The sequence below is a fragment of the Python bivittatus genome, unplaced genomic scaffold (assembly GCF_059951505.1).
Source record: "Python bivittatus isolate LINGU-HERP-01145 unplaced genomic scaffold, Pbiv_v1 ctg000080_np1212, whole genome shotgun sequence".
NCBI classification, from domain to species: domain Eukaryota; kingdom Metazoa; phylum Chordata; class Lepidosauria; order Squamata; family Pythonidae; genus Python; species Python bivittatus.
In genome coordinates this window covers 88,716,510-88,738,508 of record NW_028277035.1, presented here as the reverse complement: position 1 = coordinate 88,738,508, position 21,999 = coordinate 88,716,510, and the positions used below count along the sequence as shown (strand labels likewise).

The window sequence follows — 21,999 nt, the reverse complement described above, 5'->3', positions numbered from 1 at the left end:
GAATTGTTTGAAATATTCTATTGTATATATTTGGTGTGAGTTGAATTTTGAATTTCTAAATAGGTTGGAGATGAAAGAAACTTAATTTCTTTCCCTGTATCTGTCAATAACAGCCATAGCCATAACTTATCTGCTTCTTAAGTTCGCTGGTTTTTCACATGGTTAATATAGAGTTCGGGAGAAGATCTGGAAGGAGAGTTTGAAATGGCTAGAGCAAAAATGGGTAAGATATACATGTGTTGATTAGGTGTAAATGGGAGACTGTAGCTGGGTTATATCTTTGGTTGCAGAATAATTGTGAGGATGCTACACTGTAGGTCTTCAAGCAAAGCATAATAAAAAAATGCAGCAGCATAATTTAAAATAAGATTAATGTCTAGGTACAGTTATGCCTGTAAAATGGCATTTCAATTTCTCAGCACAATATCCCAATTATTACTGAAGGGTATAATTACAGATACAGTAGTCCTTGCTTAATGACTGCCCTGTTTAGCAACCATTTGAATTTACGATGGTGCTGAAAAACTTTATGACCAGTCCTCGCTGTTACAACCATTGCAGCATCCCCTAGATCACATGATCAAGATTCAGGCACTTTGCAACTGGTGGGTATTTATGACCATTGCAGCATCCCATTGTCATGTGATCACCATTTGCATGCTTCACAGCCGACTTCTGACATGCAGACTCAATGGAGAAGCCGGCAATAAAATCACAAGTTGCAGTCACATGATGTCTTGCTTAAAGTCGCATCAGAAGTGAGATCATACGTCCATTGCAGTCACATGATGTGTCGCTTAACGACCATGTCACTTAGCATTGAAGTTGCTGGTCCCATTTGTGGTTGTTAAGCAAGGACTACCTGTAATTGAATTGTTCCCAGGCTATGGAACACACTCCCTTGAGATTTTTTTTTTCAGTATTCAGAAAATGGATATAAGATGCAATTTTTCACAAAATGTATATCTTTTTTAACTCTTTAGAATGTTTTGTTTTGAAATAGCAGCCTTATTTATAACAGTGTACTATAAATAAACACAATTGCTAATGATATTTAAAAAAAACACATTGACTTTTTCTGCAGAAAAAGTTTTTTTTTCAATTGCTTAAAGCTCTTATACATTAGTTACAATTTCTTTACTCAAGTTCTAGTCCTAGCAGTGATGCTGAGCCTGAAAATTATTCTTTTTCAGTATATTTTCTGCCTTCATCTCTCTAATCTCTCCTCTTTTTAAAAATTGCTTTTTTTTAGTGTGATGCCAAAGGTGCCAGTGCTCTCACCAAACTGTCCTGTAAGCCTAGGCTACTTTACTGAACCTGAATCTCTGGAGGGGCAGTTACTGAGGCATGCTGCTGAGGGCAAGAGCAATAAAGCCAAGATATTACTAAAGAGAGGTAAAGCTCAGTGTTCATCATGTCTGTCATGTGGGTTACGTGCAACAAGAGCTGCCCTTTTGTAACAGAGGAAGAAGGCTAGCTGGGCATCATCCATGTGATGAAAATAGGGGATATCAGCAGCAAAATTTAGATTTTTTTCCCCCCATACTTCTAATATGGGATAGGAAATGTAGTTATAGCTGAAATTGAATCAGCTCATTCTGATGTGTATAATTTTACATTACTATTGTTGTTGTTATTCATTTATTGGCTGCCCAACTCCAGTGGACATGCCTTCAGACAAAACTTTTGCCACTATTCAAAGTCTATCCTTCCTTCTTTAGGTGTGGATGTTGACAGCCACAATGCGGCTGGACAGACTGGTTTATATATTGGTGCCCTACTGGGACATGCTCCTGTAGTTCGGCTATTTCTGCGCTTTGGTGCTAATCCTAATCAGTGAGTGATACAGAATTCCTAGAGAAGAAAGTTCAATGTTAGTCATCCTTTTGCACCTATCTGACAATGCAGCATCTTCTAAAATAGAAATGTATTGTAAGCATCCCAACACATACATTGTTTCTGATGTCTACAGATATTCATTTCTTTAGGAACAATCCCAACATTCATGCATTCCTCAGCTTTGCAGCTATAGTCCACACATAATGGTGACTAGAAATGGCCTAGCTTTAATGTGGAGATATCCTCTTTCTCCTTCCGAGTAACACATCAGATTTGTTGGAGAAGGTGTCCACGTGATAGCGCTTTCAGTTTCCTGAAGGGTTTTAAGGGAGATGAATAAAGCCTTATTCCTGACTTTTACCATTCAACATGAAGAGCAACATCTTAATGGAGGTTTTCAAACACTGACTGAATAGCTGTCAGTTGATGATCTAACTTTGTATTAATTACAGGGTTAGACCACAAGGCAACTCTATAATCCAAACAAGAAAAGAAAATTAACAGATTAATATATTATTTATATCTTAATGCCTTCAAGTCAGTGTTGACTCCTGGCAACTGCCCGGACTAGTCCCCGCAGTTTTCTTGGCAAGATTTTAGAAGTGGTTTGCCCTTGCCTTTAAAGAAGCTGCAGCTTTCCCTGGATTTGTAACAGTGCTAACATCCCAGAAAAAAAAAGATGTTTCATTAAAGAGGTACAACAAAACCCAGAATGCACTTGGAAGAAACTTTTCTCCTTTGAATCAGATTACTTTTTAGTCCTAGATTTCAGACCATTGGTTTCTTATCTGCCCATCCCTTGTTCTTGTCTTTTTATACTTTCATAGTTTCCTCTGTCTCGCTTTGATCCAGCCAGTTTTAAACTTAACTCATTCTTATGTTCACACACTAAAATAGCTAACCATAACCTTTTTCTGTGTGTGTGCCTTCAAGTCAGTTTTTGACTCCTAGCAACTGCCTGGATAAGTCCCTGCAGTTTTCTTGGCAAGATTACAGAAGTGGTTTGCCACTGCCTGCTTCCTAGGGTGGAGAGAGAGTGACTGGCCCAAGGTCACCAGCTGGCTTCGTGCCTAAGGCAGAACTAGAACTCACGGTTTCCTGGTTTCTAGCCTGGTGCTTTAACCACTACACCAAACTAGCTCTCAAATTGAGTATATGCCAGTTGTAAATCAGATTACACAAGTCTAGTGATCTGTAGCTGATGCACAATCCCAAGAAAAGCCGCATCTGTCGTAAGGTGTTCCCAGTAGGTGCTATACGTGTGTTCTCATTCACAATCCCAAGCACATTTTGTTCTTCAAATCCAGTTCTCTGCACAGCTCTAATGGTTTATACCAGATTTCCATGATACAAAAGATGCCTTAGCATAAGAAGCCACTAAGCCCAAACTGCTGTCATACCTGTTCAAGGGTCCCTGTTAAATCAGCAGGGACCCTTGAACACTGACAAACGTGGTAAAAACATATTAGATCTGTCTGAACTTAGCTGTTTCCTGTTGTTGCTATTCTAACACCTCTTCATTCCCTTTCTATTCAATGGATCCCAGTCGTTGCTATGATGGTAGCACCCCAGTCCATGCAGCTGCATTTTCTGGTCACCCAAGACTTCTCAACAGTATCCTGCAAGTGGGAGGTGATTTAAGATTCCATGATCAAAAGGGTCGGACTCCTAAGGACTGGGCCCAGCAAGCTGGAAGTGAACAAAATGCAAAGGTACAAGGTTCATAAGGCTGATATAGATATAATTCTATGAAATGTATTAGTCTGCTAGAAAAACAAAAGATATTAACCTAATAGTGACTAATCAAGGAGCAATGGAAACTCCCTTTGAAATTGTGGAGGGAGATGGTTATATATTCTGGTGGCCCCATTGGCTTCTATGCTGGATGCAGAGGCAGGAACAATGCTCTTCCCCTAACAATCCACCCACTTAGCTGCATGCACATAGGTTATGATACCAGGCTATTGATGATGTGCAAGGTTTTTGTTGAATGATGTCCTCTGTCTTTCTGTTGCGTCCAGGTCATGGACATCATACGACAGTACTATGCCCAGATGGCAGCACAGGTGCAGCACGGCGACCAGTCACTGTACTCAAAAACTCTAGGAACGCCTTCACGCAGTTTGCGTTCCTCTCTTACGACACTCTTATCTACCTCCTTCTGGTAACTTTATTCTTGCTCGGTTTTAACCCAAACCGGTTAAAGTAGAAGATTATATAACAAAAAGCATGTTTTGACCAAACTGACCAGATACACAGTTCTCTTGTATAATATGTCCCAGTAAATGTATATTTTTATCTATACTTATGAAGGAAAGAAGAAGAGCATGTCACGATAGCACATGTTGGAAACTACCATTGCATAAATCACCTGTGACCATTTCTGTAAAAACTGAAGTTTGAAAAACTTCATGTTGTTGCAAAACAAAAAGCAAACAAAAAAGCCCCCAGAATATTCAGTGTCATTTCCTTTCATTCCTTGAAGTCACAATAAAGAATTATATCCTGGTGACATTTATTTAGTTATTTAGTTATTATTTAATTTTAGGCATTTTAGATTAAGTTTAGATTTCTTTCAAGTGCAAACAATTTGAACTGAGGGCTTAGGGCAGTGCACACTCAAAAAATGATTTGAAAAAGTATTTCAGACCTCAAGCAAGCAGAACACTTCTCAGCTGTTCATGAAAACAGCCGTATCATTTTTCAAGTCCACAAAAAAGCCTGCAAAATAATGTGCCTGTTTCAGTTTGTAGATGTTGGTAGGATAGACCTCTTCCATTCTTCTGGTCAGACAGGCTCAGATGCTCAGTGTACATTCAGTCTGATTGAGGTCTGGCTGTAGATCGTATAACAAACTTCAGTGAGATTACCCAAGTCTCTTTCTGCTAGTAGGAAACATTTTTGTGTCCTTTTAAAACAAGCAAAAGCTGTATACTGGAGGCTAGGTAAAGGAGCTAAGTAATATTGCTCCTGAGCTATTGATAAAAGGTTGCAATCTAAAAGAAACTGAATTAGTTCAAAGAAGCAAAGACAAAACTTTTGCTTCAAGAAATCCATTTACCTCTGAAAAGATAGGTTAAAACGTTTAATGAGAAAAATTCCATAAAGATTTGTTTTATTCTGATGAGGTGTGTCTAAGTCTACTTTACTGTCTGTGGTGCAAGCTCATTGACTGTGTCTTAAATAACAGACAAACAACATCTTATAGTCTCCTCCAAGCCTTGTTTCCTGTGTATTTTTGCATTTGAGGGGCATTTTTATGCTATCTGATTTTCACAGCTCTATTTTTATCTCCTCCGCCATTGATTTTTCTGCAAATGACCACTTGACGTTAAGAGAATGTTTACTTTCTATCTTTTCTGATTTTTAAAGAAGCTTGATTCTGTTTATCACTTGTGAGATTACACTGCCTCTTGGCAAAAAAAAGAGGGGGCAGAGGAAGAGGGATTGATTTCCCTAGTCACACACCTCAGTACTACAGAACCAGGAAACAGTACCATAGAATATATTTCCTTTTAAATCTATTTTTTCCTTTTACTTGTCAGTAAGGTGCACAGGCTGTGAAGGCCCTTACTCTCTCACATGCTGAGGTAAGGGAAGAGGATGCCAGAGAAAGGTATCCACCTGGAAGATAGGAAGTGGTAACCAGAAGTAACAAGTTGCTACACTAAAAGGGAAGAGGTAGAGCTAGGATAATAGGCCTAGAGGTTTTCTGGGAGATGAGAATTGACACTTCCAAACTTTCACCTTAAGGCAGTGTTTCTCAACCTTGGGAACTTTAAGAGGTGTGGACTTCAATTCCCTGAAGTACTTGCTCCATATCATTTTCAAAGCATGCCCAGCCCTAATAAGGATTATTATAATAGATACTATTCTTTTCTAGTTACTTTTCAGAACAATCCACGCCATGGTAATGATATGTGTATATAACTATAGTCACCTTTATTCTTGAAGAATACTGTGAAATATAGAGTTTCAATTAACTGAAATCCTAAAGCATTTCTATAATCTAGTAGAGGTCATAGAGACTGAAAATAGATTGTACATTGCAGATATTTTTCTTGTCAGCGAGAAAAACTCTTCATCTCCTTTTCTTATATTGAAAGTTCAAAAGAATGTGCCTTAAAAGAATCCTTCCACCCCTCTTGTTGTAGGTATCTGGATTGTCCCCAAATGTTTGGAAATGTGAAGAAGCCATCTGTTGGATATGGACATGTAAGGGAATTTCTCAGAACAGTGTAGTTCAGCATAGGAAGGGCACGTACTGTTTTCTGTGCATACTTAACTCATTCATTTTTTTCCAGCTCTATCCAAGTAGATACGAACAGCCAAGGATGGCTGCCTTCATATCCATTGCAGATAATAATGAACTGATCAGAGGTCAAGGAGAAGCAGATTGGAGTTATCAGAATGGACCATTCACACTCATGAGGAAGTAAAACTATAAGAATAGTTTGAGTTGATATGTCCTTGTCCCTTGTGATTTGTCCCTTCTGACACTTTGTCTCTATTAGAAATAACGATATACGATCTTACAATAACTTAGAAGACTCAGTTCAAAGGAGGTAGTTAAACTTAGTGAAAGTCTTCTCCTGAATTAATAATGAACCTTGATATTGAAGTGTGATTTATGTCATCATGTATTTCCATGATTCATCCATAATATTTCCATCTCATTTATGTTCAAAATATTGTTTGCCAGCTTTGAAGTTACACGGAAATTCCAAAGGGGAGAGTAAAAATGTATATGCATCTAAATACAAACAGAGATGCATAGTTTGGTAGTCTGGAGGAAGGTGGAAGTGATAGCTTGCAAATAAAGTCAATTAATGAGTTATGATTCTAACTCTTCATTTCCCCATTTTTTGGAAAAAAGATTGGAATCTAACTCCAATTCTTTCACCATGACCTCTGTTTCTAGCTTGCTATGGAATGGACAGTTGGTTACCGTGAGAAGCATAAAGTCAGAAGCACATCCCAACTGCAGTAAAGTGCGTCGCACCACAGACTTGCTCCTCGTTGAACAAGAATACTGCAGGTAATTCCAGTTCACGGCATCAGGAATATGATGGATCAAAGAAGGATATATTTATATGATTTATTTATTCAGGTTTTCCTGATTACAATCAAGAGATGTGATCTATGTAGGCATTCATAATAGATTAATAGCAGTACTGTATTTAACATGATTCTTGTGTTTCCTGTAGCCAACTTCGTCATCCCCATCTACTGCTCCTCTTAGCTGTGAGTCCATCCATGGATCTACAGAATATCCAGCTTGTCTTTGAAAGAGTAGAAATGTGTTCTCTGTACTATGCCTTGCACTGTGAGGTAAGTGGGACAGTCAGGAAGGTGGGCAGCTGTCCTTCCTATCCAAAATCACATACTTTCCTTCTCACCTTCGCTGCAGAATCCCAGCTCCCCAGCATCCTCAGCAACAGTGCATCTGCTACTGCAAGTCTCTGAAGCTCTTTTGTTTCTGCATTCTCGAGGGTATATCCATCGGGCCGTGACCTCCCACGCGATACAGCTGGTGAGACCTGGTCTTGCCAAGCTCAGTAACCTTGAGTATATGCAGCAGAGGTTAGTTGAAGCAACTGCCATTGTAGCAGTTCTGATAGGGCTCTGCGGGAATTCTGACATGGTGGGTTCTGTTTCAGGAGAGAGAAAGTCTGTTTAACCTGGCCTATCTCGCCACCTCCGCCTCTCTACAACTGGTTACCCTTGGAAGTTATAAGAGATCGACCAACCTCCGTGAATTCTGACTTCTACAGTTTCTGCACAGTAATTCAAGAAATCTTCTCAGGTCAGTTTCTGGTGTAGGTAAAAATCCACAGGTAGAATGAACTAATCAGTTGTCCATGAGTTGTGCAGAGCAAATTTGCTGCAAGTAAATTATGTGAATATATTACCAAAAATGCAATCCATTAAAATGCTTTCATTTCTAGAAAGATCACATTGGTTTCAGCCTTAATTATGCTTAAAATATGGCTGTTGGTCAAATAGATTTAAATTAGGCATGACATACTCTGTATGACCACATTTGGATTTTTAGATCCAGTTTAAACAGGCTCTAAAGTATCCAACTGGAAACAGGCCTATGGACTAGAATTTAGATGACCCTTTGATCTTTTTTGTCCTTACTGCCTTCTTCCTGTGGAGGAATCTTCTTTATCTGGTACAATTTTTTGAGGTTAGGGCACTTCAATCTATTTTTTTTTTTAGATATGGTCTCTACTATTGGATGATTTATTGATAACTAAAACAATTAACAATCAACAAAAATTGATAACTTTATAATAAATAGGATCTGCATGCTCTTAAAATTATTCAGAAAAAGTGCATTATCTGCTATTCATAAAAGCAAATAAATCCACATAAGCTTGGAAAAAGATGCTGCTGTAAGAATTACATTAGAATTATGCAGTTTTAATAATTTGTTAAAGGTCTTTCAAATTATTTTTGAAGTGTGCACAATCATAATAATAACAGCTGTTATATATTATAGTATGCTGTTGTGACCAAAAATATTAGGCTAGATCCTAAGCTATTGATTTATGATTTTACATATCAAGCGATGCATATTTTCAGGGGAAGTTCCCTGGGATGGATTGGATGGCCTCAATGTGAAGGAAAAAATGGAGGGAGGACAGCCTCTCTTAACTGATGCCCGTGTCCCTGAGCCATTTTATGAGGTGGTCAAAAGTGGCACAGCTTTGAAAGAACGTGACCGGAGAGGCACTTTCCCTGACTTACGCTACTTACTGCGGGCGGCCCAACAGGTGAGGAGCTCAATTGTTGACATTTTGAGTTGTTCCTAATCCTGTTATTTACAGAACCGATGAAACTGAGGGCCTACTGTCCACTCATCCTTGAGTTGGCAAAAAACTGGCATGAAATTTACTGCCCCTATTGCCAATTGCTAACTTGTCTCTCTTACCTCTGTTTTGACTCACTACTAATTGTCGCTGTCCTGATCGTTCATCTACAACATTGGAGAGGAAAATTTGGTTGAATTCTCCTCTAATATTCTCCTACAAGTCACCAGCTGGTGGAAAAAATATCCCTCATCCATGGCACTGCATTAGAAATGGGGCAGATCTGGCTGTAGAACTTCATCCATCATCTCACACTCCTTCCTGTACCCCTCCTCCTACAACGTATTCTGGGGTAACCCAAGCTAAAGTTACAACTTGAACTAAAGTTTAAAATAAAATGTTATGATGTACAAGAAATTTCCAATCCTAATAATTTGTGTTAATGGGATCTCAGTACTTTTCTAAGATTGTCAAAACTGGCTTTCCTGTATGTAACTATGCTCCAATTTCCTGTTCTGTAATAACCCCAAGATGACATGGTTACTTCCTCCCAAAGTTTATACAGTACAGCTTTTACTTACAACTAGTTGAAGAACTAGTTATTTATTGTTTAGGATCAGATCTAGGAGAATCAACCCACTGATTCTTCTTCAGCCTTCTGGAAAATGAAATAGTAAGACCACTGAGGAATTTTGGGGATCTTGCAGTTGGGGGTAAGTTGGTTTTCCAACATTTCCTCAGGTAGCTAAGTCTCCCATTATTAATGTGTCTTTCCTCACTGAAAATTCTGCAGTCTGATCCATGAGGGCGTTTAACCAGATTTTCTTAATGGTTTGGCAGTCTGTAGCACATCTCCACACTAATATCTTTGTTGTTTCCCCTTCATTCTATTCTTGCCCAAATGCTCTCAACTGGACCTTCAGATTCCTAGATCTCAGTACATAGGCACACTGTCTTCTACAGTGCCATTCCTCCTTTCCTTTTTTCTGGTCTAGTCCTTTTGTATGTTGTATCCTTCAATCTTTGCATTCCACTCATGAGTTTCATCCTCACAGGTTTCAGCAATGCCTTACTAAACCATATTTGCCTTCCTGCCTTAAGGCTTCTAGTTCTTCCTATACTCTCATCATTTGAACACAGACACTGGAATCTTTGGGTCACATAATTTATTCCTTCTTGAATTGATGTATTCATCATTGGGCTGCTTCACATCTTGCATACACATCCCAGCTCCATTCTCTGTTCTTGCCATTGCACTGTTTCTACACTCTCCTCACCCTTTTCTCCAACATTTAGTTTAAAGCCATTATGATGAGGTCTGCAAGGTGTCTTCAAAACATGTTCTTTTCACATCTGAGATGTAGACTAAATCTTGCCAGGAGTCTCTTACCTTTGGAAGATGTCCCATTACCAAAGCATCCCAACTGTTCCTTTTGGCACCATCTATGTAGCCAGTTGTTCACTTCTAGAAGTCTCTTTCTTTCTGGGCCACTTCCTTCAACAGGAAGGAAGGAAGACACTACCCGTGCCCCAACTTCTACGGCTTTCTACCCAGGGCTTCATACTCATTTACAGTGTCTTCAAGGCTGTTGGGTCCAGCAGTTTAATGAAAGGGCAGTAGAAGGTTGACAGGTGAGACTGACTGGGGCCCAGAGGAGAGAACTACACACATTAGCCCAAAACAGCCAGCAAGACACTGTGATTCTACTCACTACTGGTGACCTAACCATCCCTGATAGTTGGTGGAGAAGTGTAGCAAATGTTATCTTCACTGTGACTTTTAGATGCTGTCAGCTTAAGGGGAAAAACACTAACATTGGTGCAGCCAAAGGTAGCGTAAGCTTGTCTCCCAGGTTGGGAGATGAAGACAGTGTCACAGGGACATGGCACAAAAAATACATTGCCAGGGCACATTTATACCATAATTAGATGAAAGTGGGGAAAGACCTAATTCAAAGCACATCTGGCTTATTGAAACCCTTTCATCATATGCAGCACTTAAGCTTTTTTAAGGAATGAGCAAAACACTGTTATATCTATTTTTAACTTTTATTGATCAGAATAAAAATCATAAGGAGTATTACTTTTCAGGGTGCTGCAGGGAATTTCCCTTTGCTTTCATCAGCAGCATCTTGCCCAAAGAAGCTTTGCGTGTGGGCAGGACAAACGAAGTCTGATCAAGACTCTGTCCCCACCATTCCTGAAGGTCAGTTTCATGCCAGGTAGTAGGATTACAGGATGCAAAAAGTGTTAAATTCATGGATTCCAATGTAGATCTGGAGGCCAAGCCTAAGTAAATGCTGGGTTTGAGAATGCATGTTCAAATCTGTACTCAGGTATGCATTTTAAATAAGTCACCAGAGACGTTCACATATAATATTAATCTATAGTTTATTTTACCCACAGTGTGTTGAATAACTGAGAAACAGACCAGAATCTTCCTTATAGATGAGCAAAGCAGGGATTGCTTCTTTGGCCCAGTGACAAAGCAGAGGACAGAATGACAAAAGCAGTGTCACAATGCAAGCCCTACCCCTCTTGTATGTGCTTGCTGATGTTGCACGCACATACGAAAGGGAAAGAGCTGATGACGTGATGCTGCTTTTGTTATTCTGATGAAAGCAGCAAGATCCTATGGATACCCCTGTTTTGGCCCTCCGTTTTGCTGCTCTATTCTCACACCCATGCAGAAGTTTGGATAGACTCAGAAAATAACCCTAAAAATAGTTCAGGGGATTATAGACAAACCCTGCATCCTTTTGCACACCATGCTGAGATAAATTGGACTCAATTCAAGAACAAACTGTAGTTTTCAAAACCTGATTTATAAAACAGCTCTTGGTAGAAGTAAACTCAAAATGAGTAAATGAATAGCTATGCAGGTTGCAAGAGATCATCTCTTAGAGCTTAACATGAAATAAGAATTGTAAAAATATTTTTATGCTAAGAAGTATTTGGGTAATAATGACAATTTTAATTGGAACAATAATATTAATTGGAAAAAGAAAATGAAAAATCACAGGCAGGAAGAAGAATGGAGAGAGAGATACAGGGCAACTAATAGGTGAGTTTGGAGTTAATGCATAACAATATGGAGTCCCAAAATAAAGTTATAAATTTATTTAAATTTAGATATAGGAAGGCGCTAAAAGAACTCATAAGTTTCTGTACTCTGGTTTTACCTCTCTTGTTCTCTCCAGAACCACCATACTTTGAGGTGGAGTCCAGCAGCAGGAGTGCAGAACAAAGCACATTTAGTGCTCATTCTGGGAGCCAGACAATGAGACAGGTGCAGGTAGGAGGTTGGATTCAAGTGGCTTTAAACAAACTTTCCCCTTTTTCCTTCTGGGGAGGGATGTATCCTGGCACAACATAATTCCTATCCCATGTAACAGCAGTTGCCTGTTTGTGGAGAAAGCCTCCTTCTCCAGTTGAGTGAATTTTGCTGCAATAGCAACTAGATCAGTGTTTCCCAATCATGGTGACTTTAAGATGTGTGGACTTCAACTCTTTGACTTCAACGTGTTGAAGTCCAAACATCTTAAAATTGCCATGATTGGGAAACACTGAACTAGACTGTTGAAGTGCTTGGGCAATGCAGTCAGATACAGTCCATTTTATATCAGTTTTTAAATGGAGAAATTACACAGACACACATGCACACACAGTAGCTAGAGCAGGAAGAGCACAGCCATATAGCGTTTGTTCTTGATATCAGGAGATTTCAGATCAGCAGAGGATTGGCCATCTCCATCTATAAAGAGAGCCCTGTCTCTCCTAAGGTATATCATAAGGAAGGCACCATAGGTACTTTAAAACTCAGACAGATTCATTGTGTGAATCATTGTTCATTTGAAGGGTTTCTTGCATTTGTTTATTTATTGCTTTTAATTAGCATTCACTGGAGAGTATTAAGAATATAGAGAAAGCTGAACTGGATCAAACCAAAGGCCTAACTAGTTCGGAGAATTTTATTCCCATTTCAGCATCTGCAGCAAGCTCCCAGAAAGGAGGAGGAGAATAATGCTCTTCCCCTCATGTTTCTGGCCATTGGTCCTGAGAGGCACACGGCCTCATGTATTGGAGTAAAGGTACAAAATGTCTTCCATAGAAAGGGACCGGTCAAGGATGCCCCTGTTTAGGAAATAAGTGGAAGGGACAATTCACAGTAGATTACGTTCCATCCACTGAAGAGCATGAACTTTCACAGCGTTCTGTATTTTTTTCTTATAGAAATATAGCGATCAGCAGGCAGGTGTCCCTAGCAAATCTGTGGAACAGCAACACCTGAAGTCGAACTCTGACAGCACATGGGAACAAGGGAAGAGTGACGAAGAGAAGGCTGAGTCTGATAACACTGTAATGTCAACAGACCTGGTATGGCTTGGTCAGGCCTGAAGCCCTTTTAGCCTTGATCTGTAACTCCCTGAGTACAAATTGCAGGAGGAGATGCCCTACCTTGACACTTCCCATTCATATAAGCTCACCCTGCCTCAATTAGCATCCATGTTGCCATGCCTATTTTCTCATATTCTTTAGTCATAGTGGTATTTCAGTCTTTTCCTATTATGTGTTACTCCTAAATTTCATGTTAATTCTGTTCCAAACTATTTCTATATTCCTAAACCCTTCCACTTCCAACATGCACACATGGCTGTTCCTTTCCACAAACATGCTTATATGGCCCATGTTATACAGCCTGGATCTAACCCTGGATATAAGTTAGATTTAGAGTTTTCACCTGATTAATGAGAACTTATTCAGTGAATCAAGTGAGCTCACTGATTAAGCCCAGGGCCCTTTGGATGTTTTCAGTAATAATGCTCAACTCTCTCTGTTAGCATAGTTATGGGAATTATAGTCCAAAACATGGAGGATACTAGATGGGGCAAGACAAGCAACCTTTTCATTATGAGGGCTGCACTGAGTGCCATGAATAAACACATTCACACTTTGACACACAATGCCACATATGTACTGTAGTGCATGGATTGTGAATTTCTTTTTACTTGACTTTAAAGCATTTCAGTCAATAACTGTAATGATTAAAAGTTGTAGACCTGATAGGATTTACATACTGCTCCACACCAAAATCTCCAAGTGTTTTAAGTGGTGTTTCGCCTCTTCTCAAGCCACTGTTCTGATCCAAAGTTTCCCACGCTGTAAGCCTTCACTCCCCTTTCAACATGCTTCTGCTTCAGAATCCATAGTGTGAATGAATCTGTCTGCTTTGCTAGTTCTGAATTGTGTTGCCCTTAACACATACTTACCCAAACACTTTTTCAATCCTGATCTGCATTTCTGGATGATTTTCCACAGAACAAATACTCTCAATCCTAGTATCTTCTTCCCCGTTAGCCCACCTGGACTCTCCTCACAGTTTTCTTTCTTCTTCAGGGAAACACGGTTACCAGCCAGGAGGAAACATTTGTGAACAGCCTACAGGATTCAGCCTGTCTGTTGGCAAAGGCCCAAGCATCCTTAGAAAATCTTGAGAAACGTTTTGCATCTGGCATCCATATGTTGGAGTCTTTTGTCATCCAGCAAGGGGCACCAGGTCGAACTAATCACAGTGAGGGAGCCCTGCCTAAGCGGATGGTGGTGGGTAAGTGTTAATACTGGAAAAGACTATGTATTTAACAGTGACTGAAGCTGTTCCTTCTTGTGTACATTAAAAGTAAGAGCTTTGACCCTTTCTTGATAATTTATTACTTGTAATCTGTGTACCAGTATTATGCAACCCCCTGCATATTATTCAGCAATGAAACTAATGTTGTATGAATCTTTCCTTTAGCAACCATCATGGTGGTATAAGCATTTCCAGAAGCCTTTTCAGATTTTTTTTGCCAATTTCCAGCTTCCACAGGACTCATTTACTCCAGTATTCTTGCATGCGTCTTCATGTTTTCAAATCCTGGGGAATAAGGCTATTTCAATCTTCTCCTATTCCAAAAGAGAGGAAAAAAAACTTGCTGTATTTGACCAGTGCTAATACAAACAGACACTTGCAGCTGGATTCGTGGTGAAAAGAAGATTATCTGGGGAAAAAAATCCATAAAGGAAACACTACAGCATTTTATATAATTCCAAATCTATATGAGCTTTACCGTTTTTAAAAAAATTATTGGATTTTTTTCTAAGACTACAGTCAAAAGACTCTTGGTGGTATACAACACAATTAAAAAGCATAAAATCCGCATTGTAAAAGTATTAGAACATAAATGATATAAAATAAATAATAAAACAAATAATGTCCATTAAAAAAAAAACGATCTGGAAGAGTTCCCTCTTAATCAGCTTCTGGAAGGCAACTGAAGTCAGGGCAAGTTTCAACTCTAATCATGGAGACTGATCCATAAAATGAGAGCTGTGATGGAGAAGCACTGCTTCCTGGCCTCAACCCAATTATTAACCTCATGGAAGTGGGAGATTACAATTCCCTTGGAATCTATGTGCTAGACTCGCCCATACTGTTTGGAGAAGGTGGTCTTTTTCTTAGCTAATATTCACTAGACCAGTATTTCTCAACCTTAGCAACTTTCAGATGTGTGGACCTCAACTCCCAAAATTCTGGGAGTTGGTCCATGCATCTGGAAGTTGCTATGGTTGAGAAACGCTGCACTAGACTTTACTACAATTTATTTGACCCTTCACACGTAATGTAGGAATTCCTCCAAATATAGCTTATTAATAAAATATTAGATATGTCAAGAAAATGATATCTTTATTAGAAAATCAAACCACAGAAACCATGGAAGATTGGTTGTATAGGTGGAAATGTTTTGAAAAGGAATTTCAGAGGGAGGCAACTGCATATCAGTAGTGGGGAAGTTGATCTGACTGATCATTTTAGGAAAAGGATATTCTTAGTGGTACAAGAGTTTCTTCATGTATACAGAATTACTAAAATCCATTTACTGTCATTATATAGTGGCATAGTGAGTCAAACAAGCTTATGCTCAATAATCCAAAATCTTGGCTTTCAGGAAAAGAGCCAAACAGAAAACTTGGATTATAAAGCAGAATAAGATTGAGCAGGTTCATGTCTATAAATCAGTGTTTCTCAACCTTGGCAAGTTTAAGACGGGTGGACTTCAACTCCCAGAATTCCCCAGCCAGCCATGCTGGCTGGGGAATTCTGGGAGTTGAAGTCCACGCATCTGAAAGTTGCTAAGGTTGAGAAATACTGGTCTAGTGAATATTAGCTAAGAAAAAGGCCACCTTCTCCAAACAGTATGGGCGAGTCTAGCACATAGATTCCAAGGGAATTGTAATCTCCCACTTCCATGAGGTTAATAATTGGGTTGGCTGGCTGGGGAATTCTGGGAGTTGAAGTCCACCTGTCTTAAACTTGCCAAGGTTGAGAAACACTGCTGTAAATACCTTGGAGTGGTTTTTGATGCCAAAGTGTCCATGGAAAGCACATCATGATTATACAGTGGGGCAAAAAAGTATTTAGTCAGCCACCAATTGTGCAAGTTCTCCCACTTAAAAAGATGAGAGAGGCCTGTAATTTTCATCATAGGTATACCTCAACTATGAGAGACAAAATGGGGGAAAAAATCCAGAAAATCACATTATCTGATTTTTAAAGAATTTATTTGCAAATCATGGTGGAAAATAAGTATTTGGTCAATATCAAAAGTTCATCTCAATACTTTGTTATATATCCTTTGTTGGCAATGACAGAGGTCAAACGTTTTCTGTAAGTCTTCACAAGGTTTTCACACACTGCTGCTGGTATTTTGGCCCATTCCTCCATGCAGATCTCCTCTAGAGCAGTGATGTTTTGGGGCTGTCGCTGAGCAACACGGACTTTCAACTCCCTCCAAAGGTTTTCCATGGGGTTGAGATCTGGAGACTGGCTAAGCCACTCCAGGACCTTGAAATGCTTCTTACAAAGCCAGTCCTTCGTTGCCCGGGCGGTGTGTTTGGGATCATTGTCATGCTGAAAGACCCAGCCACGTTTCATCTTCAATGCCCTTGCTGATGGAAGGAGGTGTTCACTCAAAATCTCACGATACATGGCCCCATTCATTCTTTCCTTTACACGGATCAGTCGTCCTGGTCCCTTTGCAGAAAAACAGCCCCAAAGCATGATGTTTCCACCCCCATGCTTCACAGTAGGTATGGTGTTCTTTGGATGCAACTCAGCATTCTCTCTCCTCCAAACACAACAAGTTGAGTTTAGACCAAAACATTCTACTTTGGTTTCATCTGACCATATGACATTCTCCCAATCCTCTTCTGGATCATCCAAATGCTCTCTAGCAAACTTCAGATGGGGCTGGACATGTACTGGCTTAAGCAGGGGGACACATCTGGCACTGCAGGATTTGAGTCCCTGGCGGCATAGTGTGTTACTGATGGTAGCCTTTGTTACTTTGGTCCCAGCTCTCTGCAGGTCATTCACTAGATCCCCCCGTGTGGTTCTGGGATTTTTGCTCACCATTCTTGTGATCATTTTGACCCCACAGGGTGAGATCTTGCGTGGAGCCCCAGATCGAGGGAGATTATCAGTGGTCTTGTATGTCTTCCATTTTCTAATTATCGCTCCCACAGTTGATTTCTTCACACCAAGCTGCTTGCCTATTGCAGATTCAGTCTTCCCAGCCTGGTGCAGGTCTACAATTTTGTTTCTGGTGTCCTTCAACAGCTCTTTGGTCTCAGCCATAGTGGAGTTTGGAGTATGACTGTTTGAGGTTGTGGGCAGGTGTCTTTTATACTGATAACAAGGTCAAACAGGTGCCATTACTACAGGTAACGAGTGGAGGACAGAGGAGCCTCTTAAAGAAGTAGTTACAGGTCTGTGAGAGCCAGACATCTTGCTTGTTTGTAGGTGACCAAATACTTATTTTCCACCATGATTTGCAAATAAATTCTTTAAAAATCAGACAATGTGATTTTCTGGATTTTTTCCCCCATTTTGTCTCTCATAGTTGAGGTATACCTATGATGAAAATTACAGGCCTCTCTCATCTTTTTAAGTGGGAGAACTTGCACAATTGGTGGCTGACTAAATACTTTTTTGCCCCACTGTACCACTCAGGCAGCATTGGGACCTTCAACCACCATTTTTTTGGGACATTAAGTGAGGACTGCTGGTAACTAACGTCCTTTAGATTGCTACTAACCTGCATCTGTCTCCACTCAGAAAAGTACAAAGATAACACCCAGAACTACTCCCTGCAAAACCTTATTGATTTATCAGCTCAAGCCAGAAGGAAAAAACAGGTATTTTTAAATAAAATAAAACAAAACAAAAACTTCTCTTGCTATATTTTTAGTGATACTAACCTCAAACAGTCTTGCCCACAGCAAAATCCTGTCTCACCAGAGGTTTACCAGAGGCTGGAGAGCAACACAGAAAGGCCTTTTTGTAACACAGAGACGTAAGTAGCCAATGTCGCAATCACATTTTCCTGCAGTGTCGAAAGAACTGGCTGCTGGCTTTCAGCTTACATTATTCCAAGTCTGGGGACTGCTCTGGGATGTGTTCAACTCTGTAAAACTGAAGGTTAAGTTACCCAGTCTTACAACACATATATGTACTGTATAGAATATGTACTGTATAGAGGCCCAAAGAAATATCCCTAAATTCTGAGAAAGAACAAGGAAAATGAAATATGTGTGTATAGGCGGAAATGGAACTATACAGGGACCGAGTTTAAACAGAAGGCAGAGAGATTACTTTGTGTAATGCACAGGCATGTTGAATTCTGCTTGAAATCTAATGGAATGCTATTGCTGTAAATCCTCTTAAGCTCAGCCTGTACATAAGTCAGTAACCACATCACAAGAACCAATGTCTTCTTTCCGAAGACACGAAATCTTTGATTGTTACTGTAATCCCTGAAACTTCTTACCACACAGGAATTGTCCATAAATGTCAGCCCTTCGAGGTAGGCAAGAAAGCACAGAAGGGATTCTGTGAATGCTCTCTGCTCTATCTTATACCAAACAAAATCAAGGTGGAATTATTTTGAGTTTCTGTTGCACAGCTCCCTCTTTTTCAGGACTAAGTAATCTTTTCTGAAAATCTGGAATTTTTTATTTCTCATTTTCTGTGTCTTCAGCATTAGTAAAAATTCTGAACAGTGCCTAACTAGGACTCCTCTTTTTCCCCTGATTAGTTAGCAAACTACACTTTGGAGGCATTTGTAAGCTAAATATATACCTAACTTTTATTCTACCTTACATTTCCGTAGTTTCTAAATCATACCTCTCAAAACTGTATTTAAAATCTGTTTACTCATGTTTCCATAGGTTTGACCTTCTTCAGGAAATCATCCAGGAGTTGCAAGAAACAAGTGACTCCTTCAGTGTGAACCACAGTAGGTAGAAAATTGGAGTCTTATTTTGTGGGTGTAGACCTGAAGAATAAAGTACGGATATAGCAATCAGTAATCAATCTTTATTTGTAGACAAATGGAGGAATTCCTTGTTCAGGAAAATGTTCAAAGAACATTTTGACCCATTAATTGCATCAGCTTTCTTTGATCTTTGCTGTTTTTAAATAGATGCACTGTCAGTGATTGTGACAAAGATCTGATGATCACTTTTGTCCCTTTCCACATTGTATCAGATGTCAACTATTTCCCTTTATTTTTAAAGTACTGCTTTACATTTATACCATTAGGCTTTCTTACTTTTTTAAAAATGCCAATTTTAAAGGATTATAAATAATATCGTAGGGGAAGGTAAGACTCTTGGCTGACCGACATCATGCAAAGCTAGTTTTTGCTTCCAAGACTGAACTCCCTAGATCCCCTCTTGGAAAGAGCAGAAGAATGAGGGTGTGTTTCTTGAGCACCTTGGTCACTTTGTGCATGCTTGCAGTACTGTGTGCTGGAGATTAAATGGTTCTGGGTGTCCATGTAACAAGTAGTGAAGCAGATTTTATAACAATAACGAAGAGGAGATGTGTTTACAAGAATACATTACAGGGATAGGCAAAGCTTCTTCACTACATCCTACCATGAGGAGATCAAAGAACATCTCTGTAGGTATATATCTTAGAAGGAAGTGACTTTCCATTAGCACAGTGTTTTTCAACCTTGGTGGCTTTAAGATATGTGGACTTCAGCTCCCAGAATTCCCCAGCCAGCAGTCTAGGAGTTGAAGTCCACACATTTTAAAGCCACCAAGGTTGAGAAACACTGCATTGGCAGTTGGTGAGGCAAAGAACAGGCAGAATGATGGATTAAATTTCTAGATTTCTTTCTACACCCTACTGCTCTCGTGTAGCATTAGGTCAGCAGTCAGACCACACTGGATTTGGACCTCCAACCTGATGAAAGCAGCTGGGGGATTACACATCAATGGGAGAGATTTGAACAACAAGGTTGGAGCTTCCTTACAGGAGGAAGTGCATGGAACTTAAAAAGATGAAAATGCAATGGTCAGTTCACATAAGGAAAGGATTGGGAAGTGGCTAAGTGTCTGCTCCCCTTCCTTGCAACCTGTGTGAAAAGTGCACATTAACCTAACTTGCATGTGTTTACATAGTTTGCACAACAACATTTAGTTTGGCAGAGAGGACAGACGCAATGCTGCCAAAGAACTTTCTCTGGCTGCCAGCGATCCCTGCCCCGGTTTCAGACATTGCATTGGTGTGGCCGACATACTGTCTTCATTTCTATTCTGTCAGAGATTGACTCCAGAAAAACTCAAATTATATTTTAAGCCAATACCCTATTTGCACTTCTTAAGAAATAAAGCTTTTCAGCATGCTGAAACGGTGACAATATTGTCATCGTTGTGCAGAATCAGAAAATGCACAGTCCTGATGCAGCGATGGATGAGAAATTGTCCCTATTTGCAGAGATATATGTAGCTCATTAGCAAAATTAACGTTTTGTATATGGGAAATCCCAGATTTAACTACTGTACCAGTATTTCCAATTAAAGGAACAGGGAGCAAATAATTGGAAAGGCCTTCCCTGAGGATTAGAGCCATTCCCAGAGTAGACAACACTAGATTAAATGGACATGTAATCTGGCCGGGTATAGAGCAGTTTCTAGCTGTGTTCTTTTATTGCACAACCGCAACTAAGCATCGCGTCTAATAAATTCTCATCGTTCACTTCCACAGAGCAGCAAACATGGAACGGAAAAGAAAAAGAGATTGACTCCAGTCAAAAGAAGGGGGATCCGGTCCTCACCGCAGGGCAAGTGATGATGGCTAGTTAGGATGATCAGTACATGGTCACGACCACTCTAGTCCTCTACTGGAAATTGGACTGAAATAAAAGCAGTTTGTTTCTTCAATAACGTAGCCGTCAGTATGCGTCCTGAGACTTCAGTCTGTCTAGTTCAGAGCCTCATATCCTAGAAAAGTTAAGTAATACAAAACCTGATTGCTCTTCAAGAGAAAATATAGTATTTGAGTTAGGCTAGGAGAGCTACAGGTCAGATAAAGCTTCTAGCGAATTGATAAGCATAGGTCAAGATCAAAGCATGTTATAGCCATTTTCCCCACACAGACCTTGTTCAGCTCGTGTTCTTTTATGCTTTGTATTCACAGAGATGCACAAAAACATGTCCAGTGATGCAGCCTTGTATAAACACCTCATTCTGTCATTCTCTGGAATCACAATTCTATGAAAGTACAGAATTGGGCAGGAAGAGAGTGTAATCCTCCCCCCCCCCCCACCCAATGCTTCTGATGAAAATCTCTCTCTCTCTCTCTCTCTCTCTCTCTCTCTCTCTCTCTCTCTCTCTCAACACAGTCAGTTGCTTTTAGCTTCAGCAAAGAATTGCTCGGATCTCATCCTGAGCAAGGTAGTTAAATTTTCCTTCTTGCTCCAATCTCAATTCTCTTTGAAAAAAGAGCAGGGGAAACATGTATGTGTTTAAAAACGGAATGCGATAGCTTTTCCTTTCATACCATTAGCATCACATTTAGCCTGATCTCAGTCTACTACTCTTTTTTAGGTTTCTTAAAACATTTTATATTTGGAGAGTCTTAAGAAACAACATTAAGGCATTTGGCTGCTTTTCTCTCCCTTCCTATGAATTCAAAGCAGCTTAGGATGGGGCTTTCCCACTTAGACTGTGATGAGGTTGAATCAGTTTTACCTTTTTATAACATACAGTAATAGCATCTTGGACTCCTCCAAACTACTCTCTAAGTTACCTGTGTGACAACACAGGTGAGCGATAGCACTCTTAAAAGAAAAAGAAAAAAAAGAATTGATCTGACTTTGTCACTTCTCTTGATTTCTTTGTCAGGGAAAACTGTTTGTGGTTGGTTTGTTTTTTGTAAACCTCTCATATTTCCCTGATGGTATTGCAAGTAGTGTGATAAATGTTTCAGTATTTCAAACTATTTTTTCTTAAG

General features: G+C 39.7%; 1 protein-coding gene and 1 long non-coding RNA gene across 3 annotated transcripts; one reads left to right on the top strand and one right to left on the bottom strand.

The window, feature by feature from the left end:
• Window positions 1-1,256: 1,256 nt before the first annotated feature.
• LOC112541225 (inactive serine/threonine-protein kinase TEX14-like) lies at window positions 1,257-21,327 on the top strand. Its single transcript, XM_025169716.2, has 19 exons — window positions 1,257-1,395; window positions 1,722-1,836; window positions 3,386-3,551; window positions 3,861-4,003; window positions 5,994-6,054; window positions 6,144-6,274; window positions 6,761-6,877; window positions 7,047-7,170; window positions 7,250-7,422; window positions 7,500-7,645; window positions 8,431-8,621; window positions 10,749-10,863; window positions 11,858-11,952; window positions 12,891-13,034; window positions 14,055-14,262; window positions 17,812-17,891; window positions 17,976-18,049; window positions 18,924-18,991; window positions 20,752-21,327. The coding sequence occupies exons 1-19, from the start codon at window positions 1,257-1,259 to the stop codon at window positions 20,847-20,849; spliced, it is 2,388 nt and encodes a 795-aa protein (XP_025025484.2). The 3' UTR covers window positions 20,850-21,327.
• Window positions 14,357-18,042, bottom strand: LOC148216791 (uncharacterized). 2 transcript variants are annotated; one of them, XR_015795090.1, is made up of 2 exons: window positions 17,955-18,042; window positions 14,357-14,600 (listed from the first exon to the last, which is right to left on the bottom strand). It is a non-coding gene; the product is annotated as an uncharacterized LOC148216791 (long non-coding RNA). The 2 variants fall into 2 exon arrangements; XR_015795091.1 differs by having other exon boundaries at window positions 14,357-14,695; window positions 17,955-18,031.
• Window positions 21,328-21,999: the final 672 nt, after the last annotated feature.